The sequence below is a fragment of the Micromesistius poutassou genome (assembly GCF_964030765.1).
Source record: "Micromesistius poutassou genome assembly, chromosome: 23".
NCBI lineage: Eukaryota > Metazoa > Chordata > Actinopteri > Gadiformes > Gadidae > Micromesistius > Micromesistius poutassou.
This window is the reverse complement of record NC_140293.1, coordinates 4,917,756-4,940,321: the sequence shown is the minus strand read 5'-3', so window position 1 is coordinate 4,940,321 and position 22,566 is coordinate 4,917,756. Positions and strand designations below refer to the sequence as shown.

At 47.0% G+C, this 22,566-nt stretch overlaps 1 protein-coding gene across 1 annotated transcript; it reads left to right on the top strand.

The window, feature by feature from the left end:
• Positions 1-4,723: 4,723 nt before the first annotated feature.
• On the top strand, positions 4,724-7,429 carry gal3st3 (galactose-3-O-sulfotransferase 3; the record flags this gene model as incomplete). The annotated part of the gene is made up of 2 exons (XM_084487513.1): positions 4,724-4,809; positions 6,112-7,429. 2 exons carry the CDS (start codon positions 4,724-4,726, stop codon positions 7,427-7,429), a joined length of 1,404 nt encoding a protein of 467 aa, XP_084343639.1.
• Between the last annotated feature and the right edge of the window lie 15,137 nt (positions 7,430-22,566).

Genomic DNA, 22,566 nt, shown 5'->3' with positions numbered 1-22,566 from the left:
CCAGGAAATAATTTCTTATTATCTTCATTATCATGTTGGTGGGCGTTCCCTTAACCTGCGTCCGCGTCCCAGTTTGATTGACATGATCAAACGGCCCGCCCCGCCCCCTGAAGACAGCCCTCACTGCTGTCTCCGCACACAGCTATTTGATAAATGCCAGGTTATAAAACACGCATTTAAAAAAATCGAGTCAATAACTATCAATAACAATGCGGGAAAACGTCTCAATTTGTAAAAAGTGGAAATGCGTGACTGTCCCGCACAAAGCGGGACATCGGGTCACCCTATAGGCTATATATAAATAAATAAATAAATAAATAAATATTTATTTTTATATATATATATATATATATACCTTACATGTTTATATTCTGAGAAACGCTCCGATCGAAAACGCATGGGTTAACATTTCGTTCTGCGCAGAACGAAAAAAGTCAGACAATCGTGCTCTGGGACACGATTCAATAAACTTTTGTGCGCATGAGCACGAAATGTTTTTGAGGAGGTCTGCTGTAAAAAGCGGGAAAATCAGAGTAGCCCTAATACACTAAATTTACCCTTTGATGAATTTGTTGTTTTGACACATAAATAGATAGAGGGTGCACTGTACTGTCTGCACACACTCACTCACTCTCTCTCTCTCTGTCTCTCTGAAAAACGCTGCCATTCAAAATGCATTGGTTTACATTTCGTTCTGTGTAGCACGAAAAGAATCGGAGAAACGCTCCCATTAAGAATGCATTGGTTTACATTTCGTTCTGTGTAGCACGAAAAAATCGGAGAAACGCTCCCATTCAGAATGGATTGGTTTACATTTCGTTCTGTGTAGAACGAAAAAAGTCGGACAATCGTGCTGTGGGACACGATTCAATAGATTAACGTTCGTGCGCATGAGCACGAAATCGCGTGATACCGGGTTGCAACCAAATTCCACAAACACCAGCATGAATACACCTCACACAGTTTTGCTGACGATGAAAAACAACCCTTGTGGGCAGATAACTACACACAAACACACACACACACACACACACACACACACACACACACACACACACACACATACACACACGCACGAAAGATCAGAAATTTCATAATCATCATAATAAGAATGATCATAATTTCAGTATGAGTATATGAAAAAATAAAGTTACAGTGAACAGCATTGAACATTCGTATGCCTCAAAGGAGGACATTGCTAAGAAAGTCGTATGGACAAATATACGCTGCATGTTCATCCTCTTTTTTTCTTCTTACATTCCCTCATCTGGTGTCATTCTCTGCACATTCTTTCTGGGTCTTTCCATCTGTCAGTCGTTCACCCTGACGCCCTTCCTCCCTCACTGACTCACTATTAACTATTAACAAACATTATTATTCTCTCTCTCTCTTTAGCTACTCTGTCTCTCATCTTTGTCTCTTTCATCTCTCTCTCTATATATATATGTTTATATATATAATATATATACATATTAATATATTATGTATCTCTCTCTCTCTCTCTCTCTCTCTCTCTCTCTCTCTCTCTCTCTCTCTCTCTATATATATATATATATATATATACACACACTATGTATATCTCTCTCCCCTCTGTCTCTCTGCTCTTTGTCTCCCTCATCTCTCTCTCTCTCTCTCTCTCTCTCTCTCTCTCTCTCTCTCTCTCTCTCTCTCTCTCTCTCTCTCTCTCTCTCTCAGCGTTGTTGAAATCATAGTCCACCACCACTCAGATCAGGTTGCCTCCCCCGCCGTGCTGTCACATCTGTACCGATCGTTACAGAAACCCAATCAGGCGTTTTTAATTAAGGCGCGTTCATTATTGGCCGGGCCAGACGGGGAGCTCCCTGAGCCACTTTAGTGAGTGAGTATGTGAATTTGTGAGTGAGTGAGTGAGTGAGTGAGAGAGTGAGAGAGTGAGAGAGTGCGAGTGAGAGGGACAGAGAGTTTCAAACTGAGCCTCTCAATCTTTTCTTATTAACTCACTGTGTCACTTGATCTACCACACTCACACACACTCCCATGCACACACACACACACACACACACACACACACACTCAAAAGTGTTAGAAAATAGGACTTTCACCTTTACCGACTGTCTCTGCTCTGTGTCACCATGGTCCTATCTTTAGCTCTTATCTTCACAGTTCAGGTGCTAGATACAAAAAAACAACAACTATACAAGTAATACACAGTGACTGATAGGAGATTGGTGAGATAGGAGGAGATAGGAGAGGTGATAATAAACAAGACGCAGAAATTAGGTGGGGGAGAGAGAGAGAGAGAGAGAGAGAGAGAGAGAGAGAGAGAGAGAGATCTTAAATTAATTGCAAATAAGCAGGTAGTCATTTAAAAGTCCAGTGCTAGACAGTGCAGTAATAAATGTAAACAGTTATACAGTGCAAGGCAGTATAAGTAAAAAGGTGAACATTGCAGAAAGTGAGATGCAACAGGTAAGCAGGTAACCATTTGAAAGTCCAGTGCTAGACGGGGGGTGGGGGTTTATTCAACAGTGATACAGTTCCTGGAAAGAAGCTATACTTGTGCCTGCTGGTGTGGAGTGCAGGCTCCTGTATCGCTTCCCAGATGGGAGAAGGGTGAAAAGTCCATGGTTTGGGTGGGTGTCATCCCTGACAATGGATTTGGCTTTGTTTAAGCAGCGGTCATGGTATGTGTTGTGGATGGGGGGGAGTAGACAGCCAATAGTCCCCTGGGCAGAGTACACTTCTCTTTGTTGTGCCTGGCGGTCGGCAACGTTGCAGTTACCGTACCAAACAGAGATGCAATTTGTAAGTATGCTCTCAGTGGTACATCGGTAGAAGTCTGATCCGAATCCTAGGACAAAGCTGTGCTTTCTTAAGGGTCCGTAGGAAGTGAAGACGCTGATGCGCCTTCTTCACCAGACTGGAGGAGTTAAGGGACCAAGAAAGATTATCTGTGATGTGAACCCCAAGGTACTTAAAGCTAGACACACGCTCCTCAGCACCGCTGATATATGGAGGGGGTGTGTGCCCTGCTCCTGGTTCTCCTGAAGTTATTGTTTTTACACCACGTAGTTAGATGTTGAACCTCCTCCCTATATGCTGTTTCATCCTCATCTCTGATCCGGCCCACCGCAGTGTGTCATCTGTGAACTTGATATGGCATTGGAGCCATAAACAGGGGCACAGTCGTGAGTGAAGAGAGAGTAGAGCAGAGGGCTCAACACACAACCCTGCGGCACGCAGCACTGGTGAACACAACAATGATGAACACAACAATGATGAACATTGTTACACTGTTTCATTTTCCCTGCATTCAGTTTCACCTCACAGTCACGATACCATTAAATAAATACATATGACATGAAGGTGTGTACGTCATCTGTACGTGTTGGTTTAGTAAACAACATTTAGTAAACAATGTTTATATACATTTAATACATTCTTAATAAAGTGTGTGTGTGTCACATGCATTCCTACTTGAGGCAGTGAAACTCCAGCTGTTCACTAAAGTCGTTTATTGAAATTGTTTAATTCAATTTGAACCACATCTCGCAATATTATAGTTTCTGCAGATAATTGCTGGCATTTAATAAAAAAATTCAAAACCCCAAATAGCCTTGGATCGGCCCTACTTCCATAAATGGTTGATTCATCTTAAAAGTTGGGAATTGACAATTCAACACAATTCAACAGTAGCCCGAGAATATGTGTGCCTCAATGCGTGTGTTTCAAGTTGGACAGGGCAGCGTTATTAGAGAACCAGGGCGGCTGGTCGCCCGCTGTGATCTGAGTGAAGAGTTTAGGGCGGAGGGACGGCGAGAAAATGGAAAGACAGAGAAAGGGGGCGATGCATGGAAGGAGACATTTGGAACGGTTCCCAGCTTCTGTTTAGACCCAGAGACAGAGAGGGGGGGGCGGGGAATCTTAGCCCTGTCAATAGCCGGCGTTTTGGGGGCCAAACATTTGCGGGATGTTTATTATATCTATTGAATATTTATAGTGAACAATCAGGTTATGGAAGTGAAAGTCCAAATAGCAGATTTCGTATGTCTCCATTATCAGCGTATTTTTGACCAAGGTACTTCCAAAGTATCGCAACTAGGTTGTAGCCATCAGGATAACACGCTTCCTTCACACTTCGACTTATTTTTTTCAAACCGTATATTGTGTTGAAATACGACCTGAAACATGGGGTTCAAGTAAACTAACAATACACTACAACAACGTCATCTATTGTTACTTGGGAAGTCATTGGAAAAATCAGTCCCAATGGTTAATTTGAGTAGTTCCTTCACTCTTAAAATTATTATGTATACAGTCTTTTGTTCAGTTTTCCAATTGGCTCTGAATTAATTCAAATACATCTTGACGTAAATGCACCTCTCTCTCTCTTAAATGGAAATCTATCATTATTGCTCTTGTTTTTTGGTTTTCAATCCTGCAGGCTTTCAACTCTCTTCCATGTGCCACGACTCCCTTCCATCCATCTAGCTACTATTGATCAGTCTTTATTCATCTCTCCAGACAGCCGCCCGTCCACCCACCCACCCACCCATCAATGTAGCACCCATCAATCTATCCACCAATCCATCAACCGTCTCCCTATCTACCCGTCGCTCCATCCCTGTCTGTCTGTCAGTTTAGTGTAGAGTCAGATGAAGGGGCTGTACGACTAAAAGCACCCCCTGTCCCGTCTCCTTCTCTTCCCCGCAGCGTGGTGAGAGGCAGTGAGGCGTGGCCAGAGATGATCCCCAAGAAGATCTTCCTGGCCTTTGTGGTCATCAGCACCGTCAGCCTCCTGCTGCACCATGGGGGGCACCTGGAGAGCTGGTACACACACGCACACGCACACACACACACACACACACACACACACGCGCGCGCGCGCTGCGCGCGCACACACACACACACACACACACACACACACACACTCACACACCCGCATGCACACGCTTTCCCTGTGATCTTTGGTTTCACCATCAGACCCACACAGCCACACCCAACTGTTTTTACCTAATAAAGTATGAGAGTTGAGCCGGTTATAGCGATTTTATTTATTTAAATAATTCAGTAATGAATCAAATGTTTGATACATTTTGTTAAACAATCCTTGTTTCCATACCCTGATTGGGGTGAGACTATACATGCCCAGGCTTTTTGTCTCCAGTTCTTGCTTTTAACTTTCCCGAGAGACACAGCCGTAACCAGAGAACCCTAATGACCTCAGCGTTGATCTGACTCGAGAGCATTGTTGAAGCCAATTGTACTGGACAGACCTCTCCGATCCAATAGCCGATCCATTTGGACTGTCCTGAACCACCAGCTTTATACGGACGCACAAGAGAAAGAGAGAGAGGGAACAACAAAGTAGCTGTGCCTCAGCATCGTCGGTTTAAACACACAATTGCAAACGGTGACACAAATGCAAATGCACACATGTGCGCACACACTTACGCGGCACTAATTGCGGCAGAATCCTTTTCTTCTGTGGAAGACAAAAAAGTTAAAAGTGCAGATCAAGGAAGAACCAGCTCCTATTTGAAGCTTCTGATACTTACAGCAGTGGAATAAGGAGCCACAGCGCATTATCTGTGTTGGGCCCAGGGACCAATTAGAAGAGAGGAAGGAACAGTCAAGAGAGAGAGAGCGTTAGCAGAAAGTTAGCTGAGATGTCAGATGTTAGATGTTAGACTAGATGTCGAGGGAACAGTCAACCAGCTCTCGTCGACTGTTCCCTTGACATCTAGCCGCTCTGCTAACTTTTTATTCTGCTCAGGTTCTCGTTCTCTGACACTTTTTCTTTGCCGTCTAACAATGGTTTCTGCTCCCCCTCCTCTTCCCAAGCAGAATTCTCCCGGCCTCTTTTCGAGGGATAATTCTCAAAAAAACCAATTGTTATTAACTTATGCTGGGTTCAGACGTTATAATTATACAACACTGAACATTAGGCAATAATTTTTTCAATTTGTTTTGCCCTTGGATTGGTTTTTACGCCTTAACAACTGGAGGAAGAAATACTAACCCCAAATTAGGCGGAATAATAATAATAAAAAGACGAAGATAACAATAGTGGGGCTTTCGAACCACCCTAACCAGATGTGTGTGTTCTCCCCTCCCCCTGTCCCACTGCAGGACCATGGAGGCCTTCTACCTGGGCTGCCCCGTCCTCTGCTCGGCGCCGTCCCCGTGCCTGGAGCCCAAGCACACCCACGTGGCCTTCCTCAAGACCCACAAGACGGCCAGCAGCACCATGCAGAACCTGCTGTTCCGCTTCGCCGAGCGCCACAACCTGACGGTGGCGCTGCCCGTCCAGGCGTGCGGCCACCAGTTCTGCTACCCGCGCACCTTCACCTCCCACTTCGTGCACCCCCACACCCTGCCGCCCAGCGTCGTCACCAACCACATGCGCTTCAACCGCGCCGAGCTGCGGCGGCTCATGCCCGACGACACGGTGTACGTCACCATCCTGCGCGAGCCGGGCCTCATGTTCGAGTCCCTCTTCAGCTACTACAGCCAGATCTGCCAGAGCTTCAAGCGCGTGCCAAACTGCTCCCTGGAGGCCTTCCTGGAGGAGCCCCTGCGCTACTACCGGCCCAAGGAGAAGGACTCCATGTACGCCCGCAACACCCTGACCTTCGACCTGGGCGGCGACAAGGACCGCCCCGCCGAGGACGTGGGCTACGCCCGGGCCTTCGTGGCGGAGGTGGAGCAGGCCTTCACGCTGGTGATGATCGCCGAGCACTTTGACGAGTCCCTGATCCTCCTGCGCCGCCTGCTCTCCTGGGACCTGGAGGACGTGCTGTACCTGAAGCTCAACATGCGCACGCTCAGCTCCAAGCGGAGCCTGTCGCCGGGCCTCACCGCCAAGATCCGCCGGTGGAACGCGCTGGACGCCCGCCTCTACGACCACTTCAACGCCTCGCTGTGGCGCCAGATCGCCGCCATGGGCCCGGCGTGCGTGGCCCGCGAGGTGCGTCTGCTGCGCAAGCACCAGGACCAGCTGGTGAGGCACTGCTTCGGCCGGCGCATGCCGCTGATGCGCTCGGCCTCGCAGATCAAGAACAAGGACCTCCGTCCGTGGCAGCCCAACGCCAAGGTGGACATCGTGGGCTACGACCTGCCGGCCAACCTCAGCCAGGGGACGTCCGGCCAGGCCCAGGAGAACTGCCTGAAGCTCATCATGCCGGAGGTGCAGTACACGCAGCTGCTGCTGCACTCGCAGTCGCAGCTCTACCGGCGGAACTTTCAGCAGCGCACGCCTCATCGGCCTCAGAGCCCCCCCAAGCAGTCCGCGAGGTCGGCGCCGCCTCGCCAGCCCCCCGCCGCGTCCCCCCAGGGGCCCGGGTGGGGCCCAGGCGCCACGTCGACCTCCACCCTGCGGCCCGCCGGAGGGACCCAGGCTCGAGGGGCAAAGCCCGGGCAGCGATCCTCACCGACACAAGCCTTGTAATCCCTGACTGTAAAAACAAACCCGATCGCATTCATCTGCGTGCAAATAACACGATTTGACACTTTCAAACGTGCGTGTACGCCATGTCCAATTTTGCGTGCAGTGGGGTGGGTTAATCCTTCCCTGGAGAGCAGATTTAACGGTCATGACATCCCCCCCCGAACCGGCAACCCAGAAGGCGTATCTATTTTAGGGAAAATGTGTTTTGACATTGAAATGTGTTTTGATAACATTTCTACTGAGAAATGTGCATTTTACTGTCGTTAATATAAAATATAACATGATTATATAACATGATTCAAACGAGTTATCAAAACCCATTTTAATGCCGAAACTATATCAAAATAATTCATTTTCCATTGAGACCGCTTTAGGTGATGCGTGGTATATTGGGCGCGTCTGCTCTCGACGGAGGTTAATGAGAAGGATTGGCGGAATAGGCAACTGCACGCCGAAATTGGACCTTGACGTATTTACTGCACACAGTTTGCACGTGTAAAATCGTGTCATTCATGCGCGGATAGATTAGATCGGATGTCTGAAACAGACTTGAGTAGAGGCTACGGTGCCCAAATAACTGCGGTATCCTGGTATCCTGCCCCTTCTGGTATGTGCGATGAACGTGAAGCGGAGGGTGTTTGAGAGCCAAGGTGAATCCAAGGGATCACGGTTAAGGTTACTTGAATCATCCTCCCTCCTATCCTTCCATGAGATGCCCCAGAAATAACAAAAAGACCAGACGAACCAAATGAAAAGGGTGTCCGCCCAGATACATGGATTGTTATAATAATGGAATTGATATAGATCATGATTCAAACCATCTATTGTCACTCGGGGTCCAATCAGCATCCTGGGTTTGCCCCCTATCTCCTGCTTGTTCACTATTGATGTGTGTGTGCCCATGTGTGTGCGCCCCTGTGTGTGTGTGTGTGTGTGTGTGTGACCGTCTGTCTGCGTGTGAGTGTGATTGTGTGTGTGTGTGTGTGTGTGTCTGCGTGTGAGTGTGATTGTGTGTGTGTGTGTGTGTGTGTGTGTGTGTGTGAGAGTGTGAGTAGGTGTGTGTTTGTGTGTGTGTGCATAAGCTTTCTGGACAAGAAAGAATGTTCCTCGTCCCCCGTACCGCATCATGTGCCCACCTTCGTGTCGGGACTGCGACATCGGGAACTGATCAAAAGCAGCGCAAAGTGCGTTTTTGAACAATGTCTTAACTCACACTCAACCCCGCAAGGACCGACCCTCCACCTACTGCACTCACAAGACACACGTCGGATGGAGCGGCGAAGAAACTAGTCGAGCGGAAACCAAGTCCAAAAAAAAGATCGGAGGCCAGCAGAGCGCGGGACACGCTGCCCCGGAGAATCACCGCAACATCCCCGCTTCAGCCGTGAGGCGACCGAGGTGGGTGACCAGCATCATCACTACGTCTTTGTGTCCCTTTTTTTTGTACCGTCTCCCCCTCATAGCCTTCAGTCTATTAGCCTACACCTTTTCAAATGAGAACGAAATTGCCAGATTGCCTGTCACGAACGGCCGTGTCCGTCGGATGCACCGTCTTATTGTGTCGGACATAAAGGTGTGAGGCACACCTTTATCCCTGCTTCCTGTTTTAGGGAGCCATGCAGAATAAACCACTCTCTCTCTCTCTCTCTCTCTCTCTCTCTCTCTCTCTCTCTCTCTCTCTCTCTCTCTCTCTCTCTCTCTCTCTCTCTCTCTCTCTCTCTCTCTCTCTCTCTCTCTCTCTCTCTCTCTCTCAAAATCCCCACCCCAAAAAACATACACACTTTCCAGTCATTGTCTGCTGCTGACCAATGGGGCAGCTGCAGATTCTAACCTCGACAGTCGGGTCGAGTGTCGGACCGCAGCTGTTACGTTTAAACACAACTGTCCACATTTGTCGTTCGGGATTTAATTTATTAAAGCCGACAGCCAGCCGACAGCTTCTGGTTATTAAGAGTTTTCACCCGAAAGTTTTATGGAGTTTGCTAACCTATCCATATTCCATATTCCAGTTTTGACATGAGGGGAAGTGCTCCATTTGGTGATACAATAATATTGACTTTCTTACTAAAAGGGTAGTCAAATTCTAACCCATGTACAGCTGATAGGCCTATACCTTGCTCAAAGGTACTAACCCTATAACCAGGCGTTGTGATATATATATATATATTCCATCAGTATCAATGGCCTTATCGCTGGCAAATACAACAACTTTTTAGTTATTTATTTATTGTGTGCCGGCAAAAACTTGTGTGTGTGTGTTTGTGTATGTGTGTGTACGCCCAAGGGTGAGAATGAGGGTTTAGAATATATTTAATGGTAAACATGCATGGGAAGGTTGTATGTAAGCCAGCATCACTCCCACTACATAATAATACACACTAACCATGTGTCTGTGTGTATGTACATTAAGGACACACACACACACACACACACAGTTTTGCGGTGACCTCTAGCCTTTAGAGACATATGCCTGGAATAGAGGATAAACAAGTGAGGGGGAATGTATGTGTGTTTGTTGGTGCGTGTGCGTGTGTGCGTGTGTGTGTGTGCATGTGTGTGTTCCATCATGTTTGTGTTGTGCGTGTGCACATTTGTGTGTGTGTGTGTGTGTGTGTGTGCAGGCATGGAGTGTGTGTGTGTGTGTGTGTGTGTGTGTGTGTGTGTGTGTGTGTGTGTGTGTGTGTGTGTTTTATTTATGAGTCAGCGTGGCGGGGTCGTAAAGGTCCTCCAGCGGGGGGGTCAGGGTCGGAACAGGAGATGAGAGCAGATGACAGGATCAGGGGAGAGCCATCTGCTAGCTCCAGAGGCTAGCGTAGCATCAGGACTCCGTCATAACCGCGTTAACAGGGCCGCTCTTTTACAGCCGCGCGTGTGTGTACATCTGGCAGCATGTGCTGTGTACGTTATATGGTATTTCTGATAGTGTGTGGTATTTTATGGGTATTTTATGGGATATTTTTGATCGTGACCTGTATTTCTGCGGCAGTAGCTCAGGAGGTAGAGCGGGGTCGGCTGGTAACCTCAAGGTTGCTGGTTCGATCCCCGGCTCCTCCTAGCTAGAGTGTCGAGGAGTCCCTGAGCGAGACGCCTCTCCCTGACTGCTCCCGACCAGCTGGCTGTCGCCTTGCATGGTTGACTCCGTGACTCCGTCACACACCGTCGGTGTGTGAATGTGTGCATGAATGGGTGAATGTCAATGGCAATGTTATAAAGCGCTTTGGATAAAAGCGCTTTGTAAATGCAGTCCATTTAGGAGGCATTTTGGAGCATCTAATGCTCCCGGTTCTAGCGGCATCCTGCTGTGTGTCACCTGTAGGTCCTCTGTCAACCGTTTGGATTAAGGCAGCCGTGATTGTGTATTGTTGTCAGTGATGGAGGAAAGGGACCAGAACGGAGCCGTACTGCACGTGATGTGCAATGAATCGCTGTACGCTGCATTGAGCACTCATAGCTAACATGCGAACGTAACTGAACTTGCTTAGAAAAGGTGGTACGTCCTCTTACCTCCAGCTCAAGGGTCTATCCAAACCAATGCGTTGGTCGCCGACGGTCGCTTTAGTAACTTATCGATGCATACGTTTAAAAACAATGTGATACTCATACATCCGCTTGCTTTATGTATATTTTTTTGTCTACCTGCTAAGCGAGTATGCTAATTGCAACAATTATACCACTGTGTAAAACACAACAAATGAGTATTTAATAGTCAATGAAGCCAGAACATGCGTTCATTTCTTAACGCAGCTGTTTGATCACATTATGGTAAGCCTCTGCATTCTTACGGCGCCGGCAGGAGGTATGGCTCTGGTATGGACGAGCCTTTACCACAGAGGTGCAGAAGCAGGGCCGAACACAGGTGTACCTCATGATGTTAATTATGGCCTCCAGACCTGTAATTGACTTAATGAGCTGCACCTGTTTTCTTCCCTACTCATGCACCTCCATAAAGGCCTGAAAACAAGTACACAAATAAATACAGAAAGAAAGAAAGAAAGAAAGAAAGAAAGAAAGAAAGAAAGAAAGGAATAATTAATTAATGTTGAGTTGGTGAATTCTGGGAAAGCACTTGGAGGACCAGGCACTTTCACGTACTAAAGTAATGGACAACCACTTCCACTGGGAGAAATAATGGAGGGAAACAGAGAGACAGTGAGAGAGGAGAATGAGGAGCCATTCAAACAGCGCCACCGTCTTGGTTTCTCACATACGCCTGTTTTACTGACAGGAAAAACAACCCTCTCTCCCTTAAGATAGGATCTAGCCTACTTGGCTAGATCTTTTTTTATCCTTCTCATCTGGTGTCATTCTCTGCACATTCTTTCTGGGTCTTTCCATCTGTCAGTCGATCACCCTGACGCCCTTCCTCCCTCACTGACTCACTATTAACTATTAACAAACATTATTATCCATTCTCTCTCTCTCTCTCTTTATTTCTCTCTCTATATATACACACTATGTCTATCCCTCTCTCTCTCTCGCTCTCTCTCTCCCTCCATGTCTATCAGCGTTGTTGAAATCATAGTCCACCGCCACTCAGATCAGGTTGCCTCCCCCGCCGTGCTGTCACATCTGTACCGATCGTTACAGAAACCCAATCAGGCGTTTTTAATTAAGGAGCGTTCATTATTGGCCGGGCCAGACGGGGAGCTCCCTGAGCCACGTGAGTGAATGAATTTGTGTGTGAGTGAGTGAGAAAGTGAGAGTGAGAGAGAGTTTCAAATTCGAGCCTCTTCAATCCTTTCGTATAAACTCACCGTGTCACCTGATCTACCTCTGTCACTCACACACATACACACACTCACACACGCACACACACGCACACGCACACACACACACACACACACACACACACACACACACACACACACACACACACACACAAAAGGCCTTTTAGTGCTAGAAAAGAGTACTTCCTTGGAAACCACTAGATGGGAAAGTGAGAATAGAACTAGAGACCCTAAATAGAACACATGTACACGTGTTCATACCAAACACCTCATGTAGTCTTTTTTGGAAACAGAAGATTTTTTTTTAGAGCGATAGGAGTTGAGGTGAGGATAGGAGTTGAGGTGAGGATGAGAGAGAGAGAGAGAGAGAGAGAGAGAGAGAGAGAGAGAGAGAGAGAGAGAGAGAGAGAGAGAGAGAGAGAGAGAGAGAGAGAGAGAGAGAGAGAGAGAGAGAGAGAGAGAGAGAGAGAGAGAGAGAGAGAGAGACTGATTGAGATCTTATTGATCTGATAGGGAAAAAGGTCATGTTTCCCACAACAATGATGAACATTGTTTCACGGTTTCATTTCCCCTTTGCATTGACGTATTTAGTTTCACCTCACAGTCCAGTTTATAAATTACATTTAAACAAACACTACATAACACGCTATAAAACATACGTCTAGCCATCTGATGTAGTGAAGTATAACCCTAACCCTCTTATTTAATGATTAGGTTTTACTACAAAACAATTACTACCCAAACCTAATGTTAAAGTTGTCTCATGTTATCCTACGGGACCATTTAGTCTGGCTTAGATTCCCTGCAAAGCGTAGTTGATTGGCGCCCATCACTAATGCATCATGGAATTTAAATTCCCAACTGAGCCGAACAAGACGATCCAAATAATCCTTTATGGTGCTCATTGTCGTCAGCTGCAGTACTACTCGCCGTATATGTTAGCCCGAGAATATGTCTGCGTGTGTTTCAAGTTGGATAGGGCAGCGTTATTAGAGAACCAGGGCGGCTGGTCGCCCGCTGTGATCTGAGTGAAGAGTTTAGGGCGGAGGGACGGCGAGAAAATGGAAAGACAGAGAAAGAGGGCGATGCATGGAAGGAGACATTTGGAACGGTTCCCAGCTTCTGTTTAGACCCAGAGACAGAGAGGGGGGGGCGGGGAATCTTAGCCCTGTCAATGGCCGGGGTTTTGGGGGCCAAACATTTGTGTGATGCTAATCACTGGTGCTACATAATATAGCTCAAAAGGGAGGTTCCGGAAGTGAAAATCCCATTAATATTCCAAATAGAGGATTGTTATTATTAGCCGTTATTATTATTATGTCGTAACTCTCTATGGTAGACTTACCACGAACTACAAGATTGTGTAACAACGTTTTATATACTCCTGCAAATGTCCGTATGATATCAACCTTGTTTTAAAGAAAAACATATATATATTATGCATAATATATTTGCGTTGTCATGGAGACGTACTACACTACCCATAATCCTAAAACATATCAGCGACATCTCTGATTGGCCGGGCGCTCCAGGGCGGCCAAACGCGACGGGTGTCACGTCTGTGAACGTGCCCGTTGTCACGGCAACACGCTGACGACGCTGGCACGCTGCACACTGCAAACCGCTGCCAATGGAGCAATTATTCATCAATACATCTTGACGTCTTCTTTTCTGTTTTCCACTCTCTCTCTTTCTTTCTCTCTCTGCTGACCTCCATTATTTTGTTTTTTGTTTTTCAATCTTGCAGGCTTTAATCTCTCTTCCATGTGAAACAACTCCCTCCTCATACGTCTCGTTGCCATTGATCAGACTTTATTAATCTCTCCAGAAAGCTACCCACCCATCCACCCATCAATGTAGCACCCATCGATCTATCCACCAATCCATCCGACCGTCTCCCTATCTACCCGTCGCTCCATCCCTGTCTGTCTGTCTGTCTGTTTAACGTAGAGTCAGATGAAGGGCAATACAACTGAAAGCACCCCTGTCCCGTCTCCTTCTCTTCCCCGCAGCAGATTGGTGAGAGGCAGTAAGCTGCGGTGAGGGATGATCCAGAAGAAGATCTTCCTGGCCTTCGTGTTCTTCAGCACCTTCAGCCTCCTGCTGCACCTGCACTAATGGTACACACACACGCACGCACGCACGCACGCATGCACACACACACACACACACACACACACACACACACACACACACACACACACACACACACACACACACACACACACAGTCACTCACTCACTCACTCACATCCACACACGCTTACACGCATGCAGACATGCAGCATGCACACACATAACCCTTGCGACTTTTCGTTTCCCTTTCAGACTCACACAGACACAAGTCACCCACTGTTTCAAACTCGGTATATCAGCCATCTTATCTATTTCCTTACCCTGATGCGGGTGAGGCTTTACATGCCAGGCTTTTGTCTCCAGTTCTAGCTTTTTAACATTCCCGGGAGACAGAGCCGTAACCAGAGAACCCTAATGACCTCAGCGTTGATCTGACTCGAGAGCATTGTTGAAGCCAATTGTACTGGACAGACCTGAACCACCAGCTTTATACGGACGCACAAGAGGAAGAGAGAGAGGGAACAACAAAGTAGCTGTGCCTCAGCATCGGCGTTTTAAACACACAATCTTAAACTGTGAGACATAGACTGCGTTTACATGGACATTAATACTCTGATATTAATCGGAATAAGGTCTTAATCAGAATATGACGCTGCCATGTAAACACCATTCTCCGATTGCCTTGATTAGATTAAGGTCATATTCGGAATAAACATAATCTGAATAAGGTATGTGGAGTATTCCAATCATATTCTGATTATTGAGGCGCATTCTAGACATGTATACACCTTAATCGCATTATAACGTCCTTTCAGAATATTCGCAGCATTTTGCGGCAAGCCTACAACTGAGTCATTATGGCAACAAACTGACTTCAGAGCTGCCAACTCTCACGGTTTCACCGTGTGACACGCGCTTTTGCCTGTTTACACACGCACACACGCCACACATCCAAATTCTCACAGCAAAAAAAAAAAAGCAGAGACACGTTCGTTCCTTTCCAAACTCCCCGACGGTAGAGTGAGACAGCGGGAGAAACCTCAAGATTACAGAATCTCACTCCGGCCAATAACGTTTGAGTTTCATATTAGCACGCCCATCTTCCTTTCCTTTGTTTTTTCCTTTCCTTTGGAGAGGACAAAGGAAAGGAAGATGGGCGTGCACAGCTTGTTTGCATACCTGTGAATAAACAAAACCATGGATGAGCCGTTCAGTATGTGGATGAGATCCACGATTAGCTCTGCTCTATGAAAACAAACAAAGAAGTTATGATGCGATCTATCTCTATCTCTTTATCTCTCTCTCACACACTCTCACTCTCACTCTCACACACACAAAGACACGCAAATGCACACGCGTTTGTGCACACTCAAACACGTTAGTGTTTCCCACAGACCAGGTAGCAATGTGTGGTTCCCCCCTGCACTGCATTTATACTTAAAAATCACGCTAAAATCAAAAAAAGCAGAATCAATTTGTGGCGCTGGTTGTTGAAGTGGTGGCGCTGCACCACTCATTGGTCTATGTATGGGAAACACTGCACGTACACTCTTGCGGCACTAATTGCGGCACAATTCTTGTCTCCTCTTGAAGTCAAAAATGTTGACTTCAGATCTGCACAAAAATGTGCAGATCTGGGAAGAACCAGCTTGTTACAGCAGTCAAATCAGAAGTTCCATCACACGGCCCCGTATAGGGCCCAGGGACCAATTAGAAGGGAGGAGGGTACAGTCCACAAGCTCTCGTTGACTGTTCCCTTGACGTCTACCCGTTCTGCTTACTTTCATTCTGTTCAGGTTCTGGTTCTTTGACACTTTGTCTAACGATGGTTTCTGCTCCCCCGCCTCGCGTCTCCTGGTGTCTATTCGAAGGATGATTCTCACAAAAATTGTAATCATATTATACTAGAGTTCAGATGTTTGGATTTTAAGTGTTTCATAATTGAGTGTTTTATGATTTTTTGGTGTTCTATAATTTAAATGCTTTCATACCGTAGTACCGGCATATTTGAGAAAGTCATACAGGCAGAACATTTATAAAATAAGAAGAAAAAGAAATAGTGTTGATTTCCTACCTGCATGCCAGCATATGCTAGCAACGCGCAACGATGTTAACACGACGGTCGGGTGCTGTTAAAGTGGATGCAGGACAATCGGTTAAACCTGCACTGCGACCGTAATAACAGCAATTAAAGTACTGCTAGTCAGAACCTTGGGTGTTCACAGAGCTAACCAGATGTGTGTGTTCTCCCCTCCCCCTGTCCCACTGCAGGACCATGGAGGCCTTCTACCTGGGCTGCCCCGTCCTCTGCTCGGCGCCGTCCCCGTGCCTGGAGCCCAAGCACACCCATCGTGGCCTTCCTCGAGACCCACAAGACGGCCAGCAGCACCATGCAGAACCTTGCTCTTCGGCGGCGACGGAGGCGCTGCCCGTCCAGGCGCGCGGCCCCCGGCTCTGCTAGTCGCGCACCTTCACCTCCCGCTTTGTGCACCCCCACACCCTGCCGCCCAGCGTCGTCACGCCCCCGCCCCACACCCTGACGACCTTCGACCTGGTGCGGCGACAAGGGCCGCTCCGCCGAGGACGTGGACCACCGCCCTACGGCCTTCGTGGCGGAGGTGGAGCAGGCCTTCGCGCTGGCGATGATCGCCGAGCACTTCGACGAGTCGCCGGTCCTCCTGCGCCGCCTGCTTTCGTCGGGGGCCTCGTGGATCCATGACAACGACCTCCGTCGGTGGCGGCCCAGCGCCAAGGCGGACATCGTGGGCTACGGACCTGCCGGCCGACCTCAGCCAGGGGACGTCCGGCCAGGCCCAGGAGAACTGAAGCCTGAAGCTCATCATGCCGGAGGTGCAGAGCAGCGCACTCCGCAGCATGGGCCTCAGACCCCCAGGCAGTGCGTAAAGTCGGTGCCGCCTCGGCACCGGCAGGTCAGGCGGTATTGCAGTAAGCACCCTGCGCGTAGGGGCCCCGGTTCGGGCCCAGGCTCCACCTCCACCTCCACCCTGCGGCCCGCTGGAGGAACCAGAGGAACCAGTGGAACCGGTGGCTAGAGGCGTAGAGCCTGGGCTTGGATCCTCACCGACCCAAGCCTGTGAACCCGACTGTAACAGACTTGAATAGAGGCTAGGGTGCCCAAAAAAAAACTGTGCTCAGAAACCGACCCCATCTGGTGTGTGGGATGACAGTGAAGAGAAGGGGGTATGAGAGCAAAGGTGAATCCAAGGGATCAGCCTCACGGTTAAGGTTACTTGAATCATTGTCCCCCCCCCCAATCCTTCAAGGAGATTCCCCAGAAATAACAAAAGACAAACCAAATGAAAAGGGTGCCCGCCGAGATTCATGGATTTGAATAATAAAGGATTTGATACCCCACCCTCTGTGATTTGTGAAACTAGGGATGGACAGCTCTTAAAACCCAACTGACAACAGCTAATTCTCCTGAAGAAACAAAGTCGACGCTTGAGCATTTTTGACTGCGGTGGTGTTACCGTGTTACCGGTACTCGACGGCAAAGTGGTTAAATCGGCCTCATTGTGAGACAAAGTGAGCTTTGTGGGCGCCACACTGGCCACGGATCACGTTGCGTTCTCGGCCATTGTTCCCTTTCATTGAACCTCTTCCAGACTATCTCTTTCCACCGGCGCTCCTCTCTCCTTGGCCGGCTCTTTAACACACACTACTGAACATCCTCGACAAAGACCTGATCAGCTGTGAGACAAGGGGAATCTCTATGGGGGCGTTTCGCACGACTCTTCACCAAACTCTTCTCGAGTCTCTTCTCCTTTGCCTTCCTCTTCCTCTCCTGTTTTTTCTCTGGTGAAACGCACACACATTTAGTTCGAAGTAAAAGTTCTGGATCCTTTCTTTGGACTGAGAGAGATCCAAAAAAACTGTGTTTGGGGGACTGGAGAAGGGAGGACAGACAAATGGACGGAGACGGGGCGAGAGAGGGTGGACGAAACCATAGCGATTGAGAGAAGGACAGTACATCACCTGCACGTCCACTCCGTCCTGCGACTATTATTACCATGAGCCATGATGCCGGGATCAAAAATACAGAGGCTCAGACACTGCGCCGTCTCCCTGCGTGACTCGGCCGACAGCGGACCTCTCCCTGACTTTCATCTCTCCCGTTCTTCCATGGCTTGCCCTCCCGCCCTGCTTAAAATCTGTGACTCCTGACTCTCCAGCTCTGCGGGGCAGTGGGCCCATAGGATCAGGCTAAAGTCCTGCCCTGGCATCACAGGCTGCGCTTGTACTTGAACTGGAAAAGTTTGACTTTTGTAGTCTCAAACTGTTTTTTTTGTTTTTGTTGCGGTCGGTAAGGGTGTGTGTGTGTGTGTGTGTGTGTGTTTGTGTGTGTGTGTGTGTGTGTGTGTGTGTGTGTGTGTGTCGGGTATTACTGCAATAAGCTCTACAGAACAAATTATGTGAAAGGTGTGGATGTAATATGTTAAAATCAGCTCTGTCAAACACACACACACACACACACACACACACACACACACACACACACACTAAAGTATACCCTAAGACGAACACACACACACACACACACACACACACACACACACACACACACACACACATACCCAGTGCCGCCACTCCCCATACGCAGAGTACGCAGAGCGCGTAGGGCCCCAAGTACCTGGGGGGGGCCCCCAAAATTAAGGTTGATAATTATTACATTACAATTTTCACACACACACACACACACACACACAGACACACACACACACACACACACACACACACACACACACACACACACACACACACTCAAGGCAGCTGGAAGCAGGATTCTCGCCCCTACTGGACTTGGCCTCGGAGCCTCACTGAACAGCGGGACACAGAACACGGGGGCCGTGTGCTACATATTTAATGGGCCCCTCCTTGGTACCTGCCGTACCAAGGAGGGGCGCCTCTTGGGTTACACGCACAGTGCTACATTTACATCCATCACGGGACAGGGGCACCGCACAAACGCTCTGCTCGTTCCCGAACGGGACCGGGGGGGGAGGGGAGGGGAGGCAGCTAGGTGGGTTCATGGGAAAGGGGGGGTTGTTTATTTAATTGGCCCTCTTTCAAAAGGATCCATGTCATGCTATTTAATGTGTCTGTTGTGTGTACCCTTTACGTATGCTCCTGTGGCTTGAATGTTTTTGTAAAGGGGATTCATGGCGATTGGGGGACGGGGAGGAGGGCTGTACGTCTCAACGTGTTGCTACGATTCAACGTTCAATGTGTCGGACGCAAAAGCGGCCGTGTTGCGGCCGTGTTGCGGCCGTGTTGCGGTCATGAGCGGCGGTGGATTTTGTATATATACTTCTAGTATCCTGTAGCCTCTCCTGGGAACATGTGCTCTCTCTCTCTGTTGGCCTTGGCATACAAAGTATTCCAAAGCTGTGACAGGTATTTTTCTTCCCTGTGAAACACTGGATGCCATTTGCAAAATCTAAACTACTGTGATGTTGATTGTTCCACTTAAGGCAATACAAATGAAACAAGCCATTTGTTTTATTGGAATAAAATATTAATTTCATACGTTGACGTAATGCAAAACCGCAATGACGAATCTAGACGAATCAAGTGCGCTTTCTTTACAATGAATCATTAATGTGTGTATGTGTTTAAGTGCCCTGGTGTGTGTGTGTGTGTGTGTGTGTGTGTGTATGTGTGTATGTGTACGCACGCCTGGTTAAAAGTCCATTCCTGCTGTCAATCACGCACATACCTGACCTGATGCTCTGTCATAAATTAATTAAATCAACCTTTATTCAGTCTGCCGATCACTTTTATCCAAAGCGACATACACGTCAGCCTAAGAATACAATCAGAACTGGATTGCTACAGCAACTGTGCTGCGTGATCTATAGTTAAGAACCATAGGAACCAGAATAGCAAGATAACAATATCGTTTTTTCATTGGTCGTAGTGCAGGTAGAAGTGTCACATGTCAATGTGCTTTCCTAATGGTACGGCCCGACAAAGACCACTAGGCTTCTAGACAACTTGAGCTGAGCTACACAAGGAAAGGGGCACCCGCAGAGAAGGGGGCCCTGAACTAACCCTCAGGGCAAGAAAGCCCTGGACAGTGGTGGCACTGTTCGGGGGGAGACGGCGGGCGTCTGCTGGGTATGTTGGGGACACAGACTTGTGTCCGACAGAGGGGTCGGAGTTATAAGCACATAAGACATTCTAGATTCTAAATAAGAAAGGTTTAAAAATCTTTCAGAAAGACACAACACTGTTTCTCCTTCGAATCTTGTCATTTTGGTTTATTTTTTACGTCATGGGGTCAAACTGCTTAACGTGAATGAACTAAAGGAATTTGTTTTTTGAGGTAAAAAAAAGAGGCTTTTTTCAAAGTTCAATCTGATCTCAGAAGAACTGTAAGTGCTCCGTGATTGTCTTTAAGATGTTGGTGCCGGGTGTCTGTTCTGCTTCTACTGAGGAAAATAAATGAATTGATGAAAATAATGAACTCATTCTTCATCTGCAAGTCATTCTTAACGGAAATGACAATAGGCAGATTCTAGGGCACCTACGTTCACGGCTTAATTGTGTTCTCTCTTTCTAATCTATAAATGGACTCTTGGAAAAATGTGGGAATGCTTTAGGGAGCGTCAAAAACAGCTCCTCTCTGAGTGGAGCTGTTAAACTGTAGAGATAGTTTCCGGCTTTAAACTTCTTCAAGTGAGCAAACAGCAGCACTGGGGTGAACTTGACATGTTTGATCATTGTAATAATGCTGTATTTGGAGCGATCCTGCTGGCAACATTGCTTATTTTGTTCCTTGTATTGAATCTTTTTCCGCTATTTATTGACTTCTAAACTAACTGAAAGTTCTTGTTTTGATTTTGTTATTTTGCTGGTTGAAGTGTTGGTGGTTGACCAGTCTATTCAGGACTCCGGTGACACCAGTGACACTGCTACACATTGGCTATGACTTGACTAGGTACTTAGGGATATGTTGTAAAATACTATAGGTAATACTATAGTTTGCTGATCAATTTGACTAGATATTTTATGGATTTGTTTTTCTCTGCCTATCAAGCACTAAATGAGATATTGGTATGATTTAAGCATCTTATAAATTAATAAATCTTAAATAATGCTGCAGTAAAATAATGAGAAAGTAATGACAGACATCCCTAGGGAAACAGTTGTTTGTCGATCACAATTTGATTAGATATTTTTGATTTGGAATTTGATGGAATTTTTTAAATCTTCCTATATAGAATTGAATAAGATATTAGATTTTAGCATCTAATATAATTTAGTGCTGTCGTTAAAAAACAATTACAAAATTTTCATACAGATGGGGTTGAACAACAATATGGGGGTGTTTGCTGAAAAGAATGTGATCTTATTTTTTTATGGAATTTATGAAATACGCTTAGTCATCAAAGAAGGACTTAGTTTTGTTTTTATTGTTTAATAAGGCCCAACCCAACCTCCAATAAATGGAAAGGACCCTCCGAGGTGCGGATGCAGGGCCCTGAACACACAGCACTAAAGCGTGGCTGTGGCAGAAGGGCCAATGTGAATAATAAAGTTTGATCAATTGAATTCAAACCTTTTTGTTTCATTTTTTTTATCGTGTGTGTGTGTGTGTGTGTGTGTGTGTGTGTGTGTGTGTGTGTGTGTGTGTGTGTGTGTATTTCCCCATTGTAACGATGCCTTTGTGGTGTATAAATAGGACAAAATGGGTTATTCCATTGCTGGATGAAAATGGATTTGTGGTCGGGTGTTTGTAATGAATAGTCTGACATTTTGGTGATGAAAGATATAGTCAGACCTTGAGCATCAAAGCTCTCCCGAGTGTGAAATCAAAACAAGTCTACACCCTCTCGTAGCATGCCACACAGTGCAAAAATGAAACAACAAAATTAATAAATAACAAATCACATTTCATAGACACTAAATCCTATGATGAGATTTCGTTACGTATAAACCTTTATTTGTTGTGATAAATATGCCTGCAACTCATGCCCTATCCTTCAAAGAGGGTCAAAGCCTATCCCCCATAATGGCCTGTCGTTGCCATGGCGCCACCCTCTTTGTGTGTCCAGGCCAGTCCAGGAAGCTGTAAGGCGTCTCTCTCTCTTTATCTGTCTCTTTATGTCTGCCGCTCCACAGCACTCCAGTAATGTTAATGGGGAGCATGATAATGATGATCATGATAATGATGATCATGAGGATGGCTATCTTAAAAACCAACCATGACGACAGTGTCATAAACTGACCTCCTAAAAGCTCCCTGAGCCTTTCACGTTGTCTTTCTCACCCACTTTCCTTCTCTCTGTCTCTCTGTTTCCCTCTCTCTCCC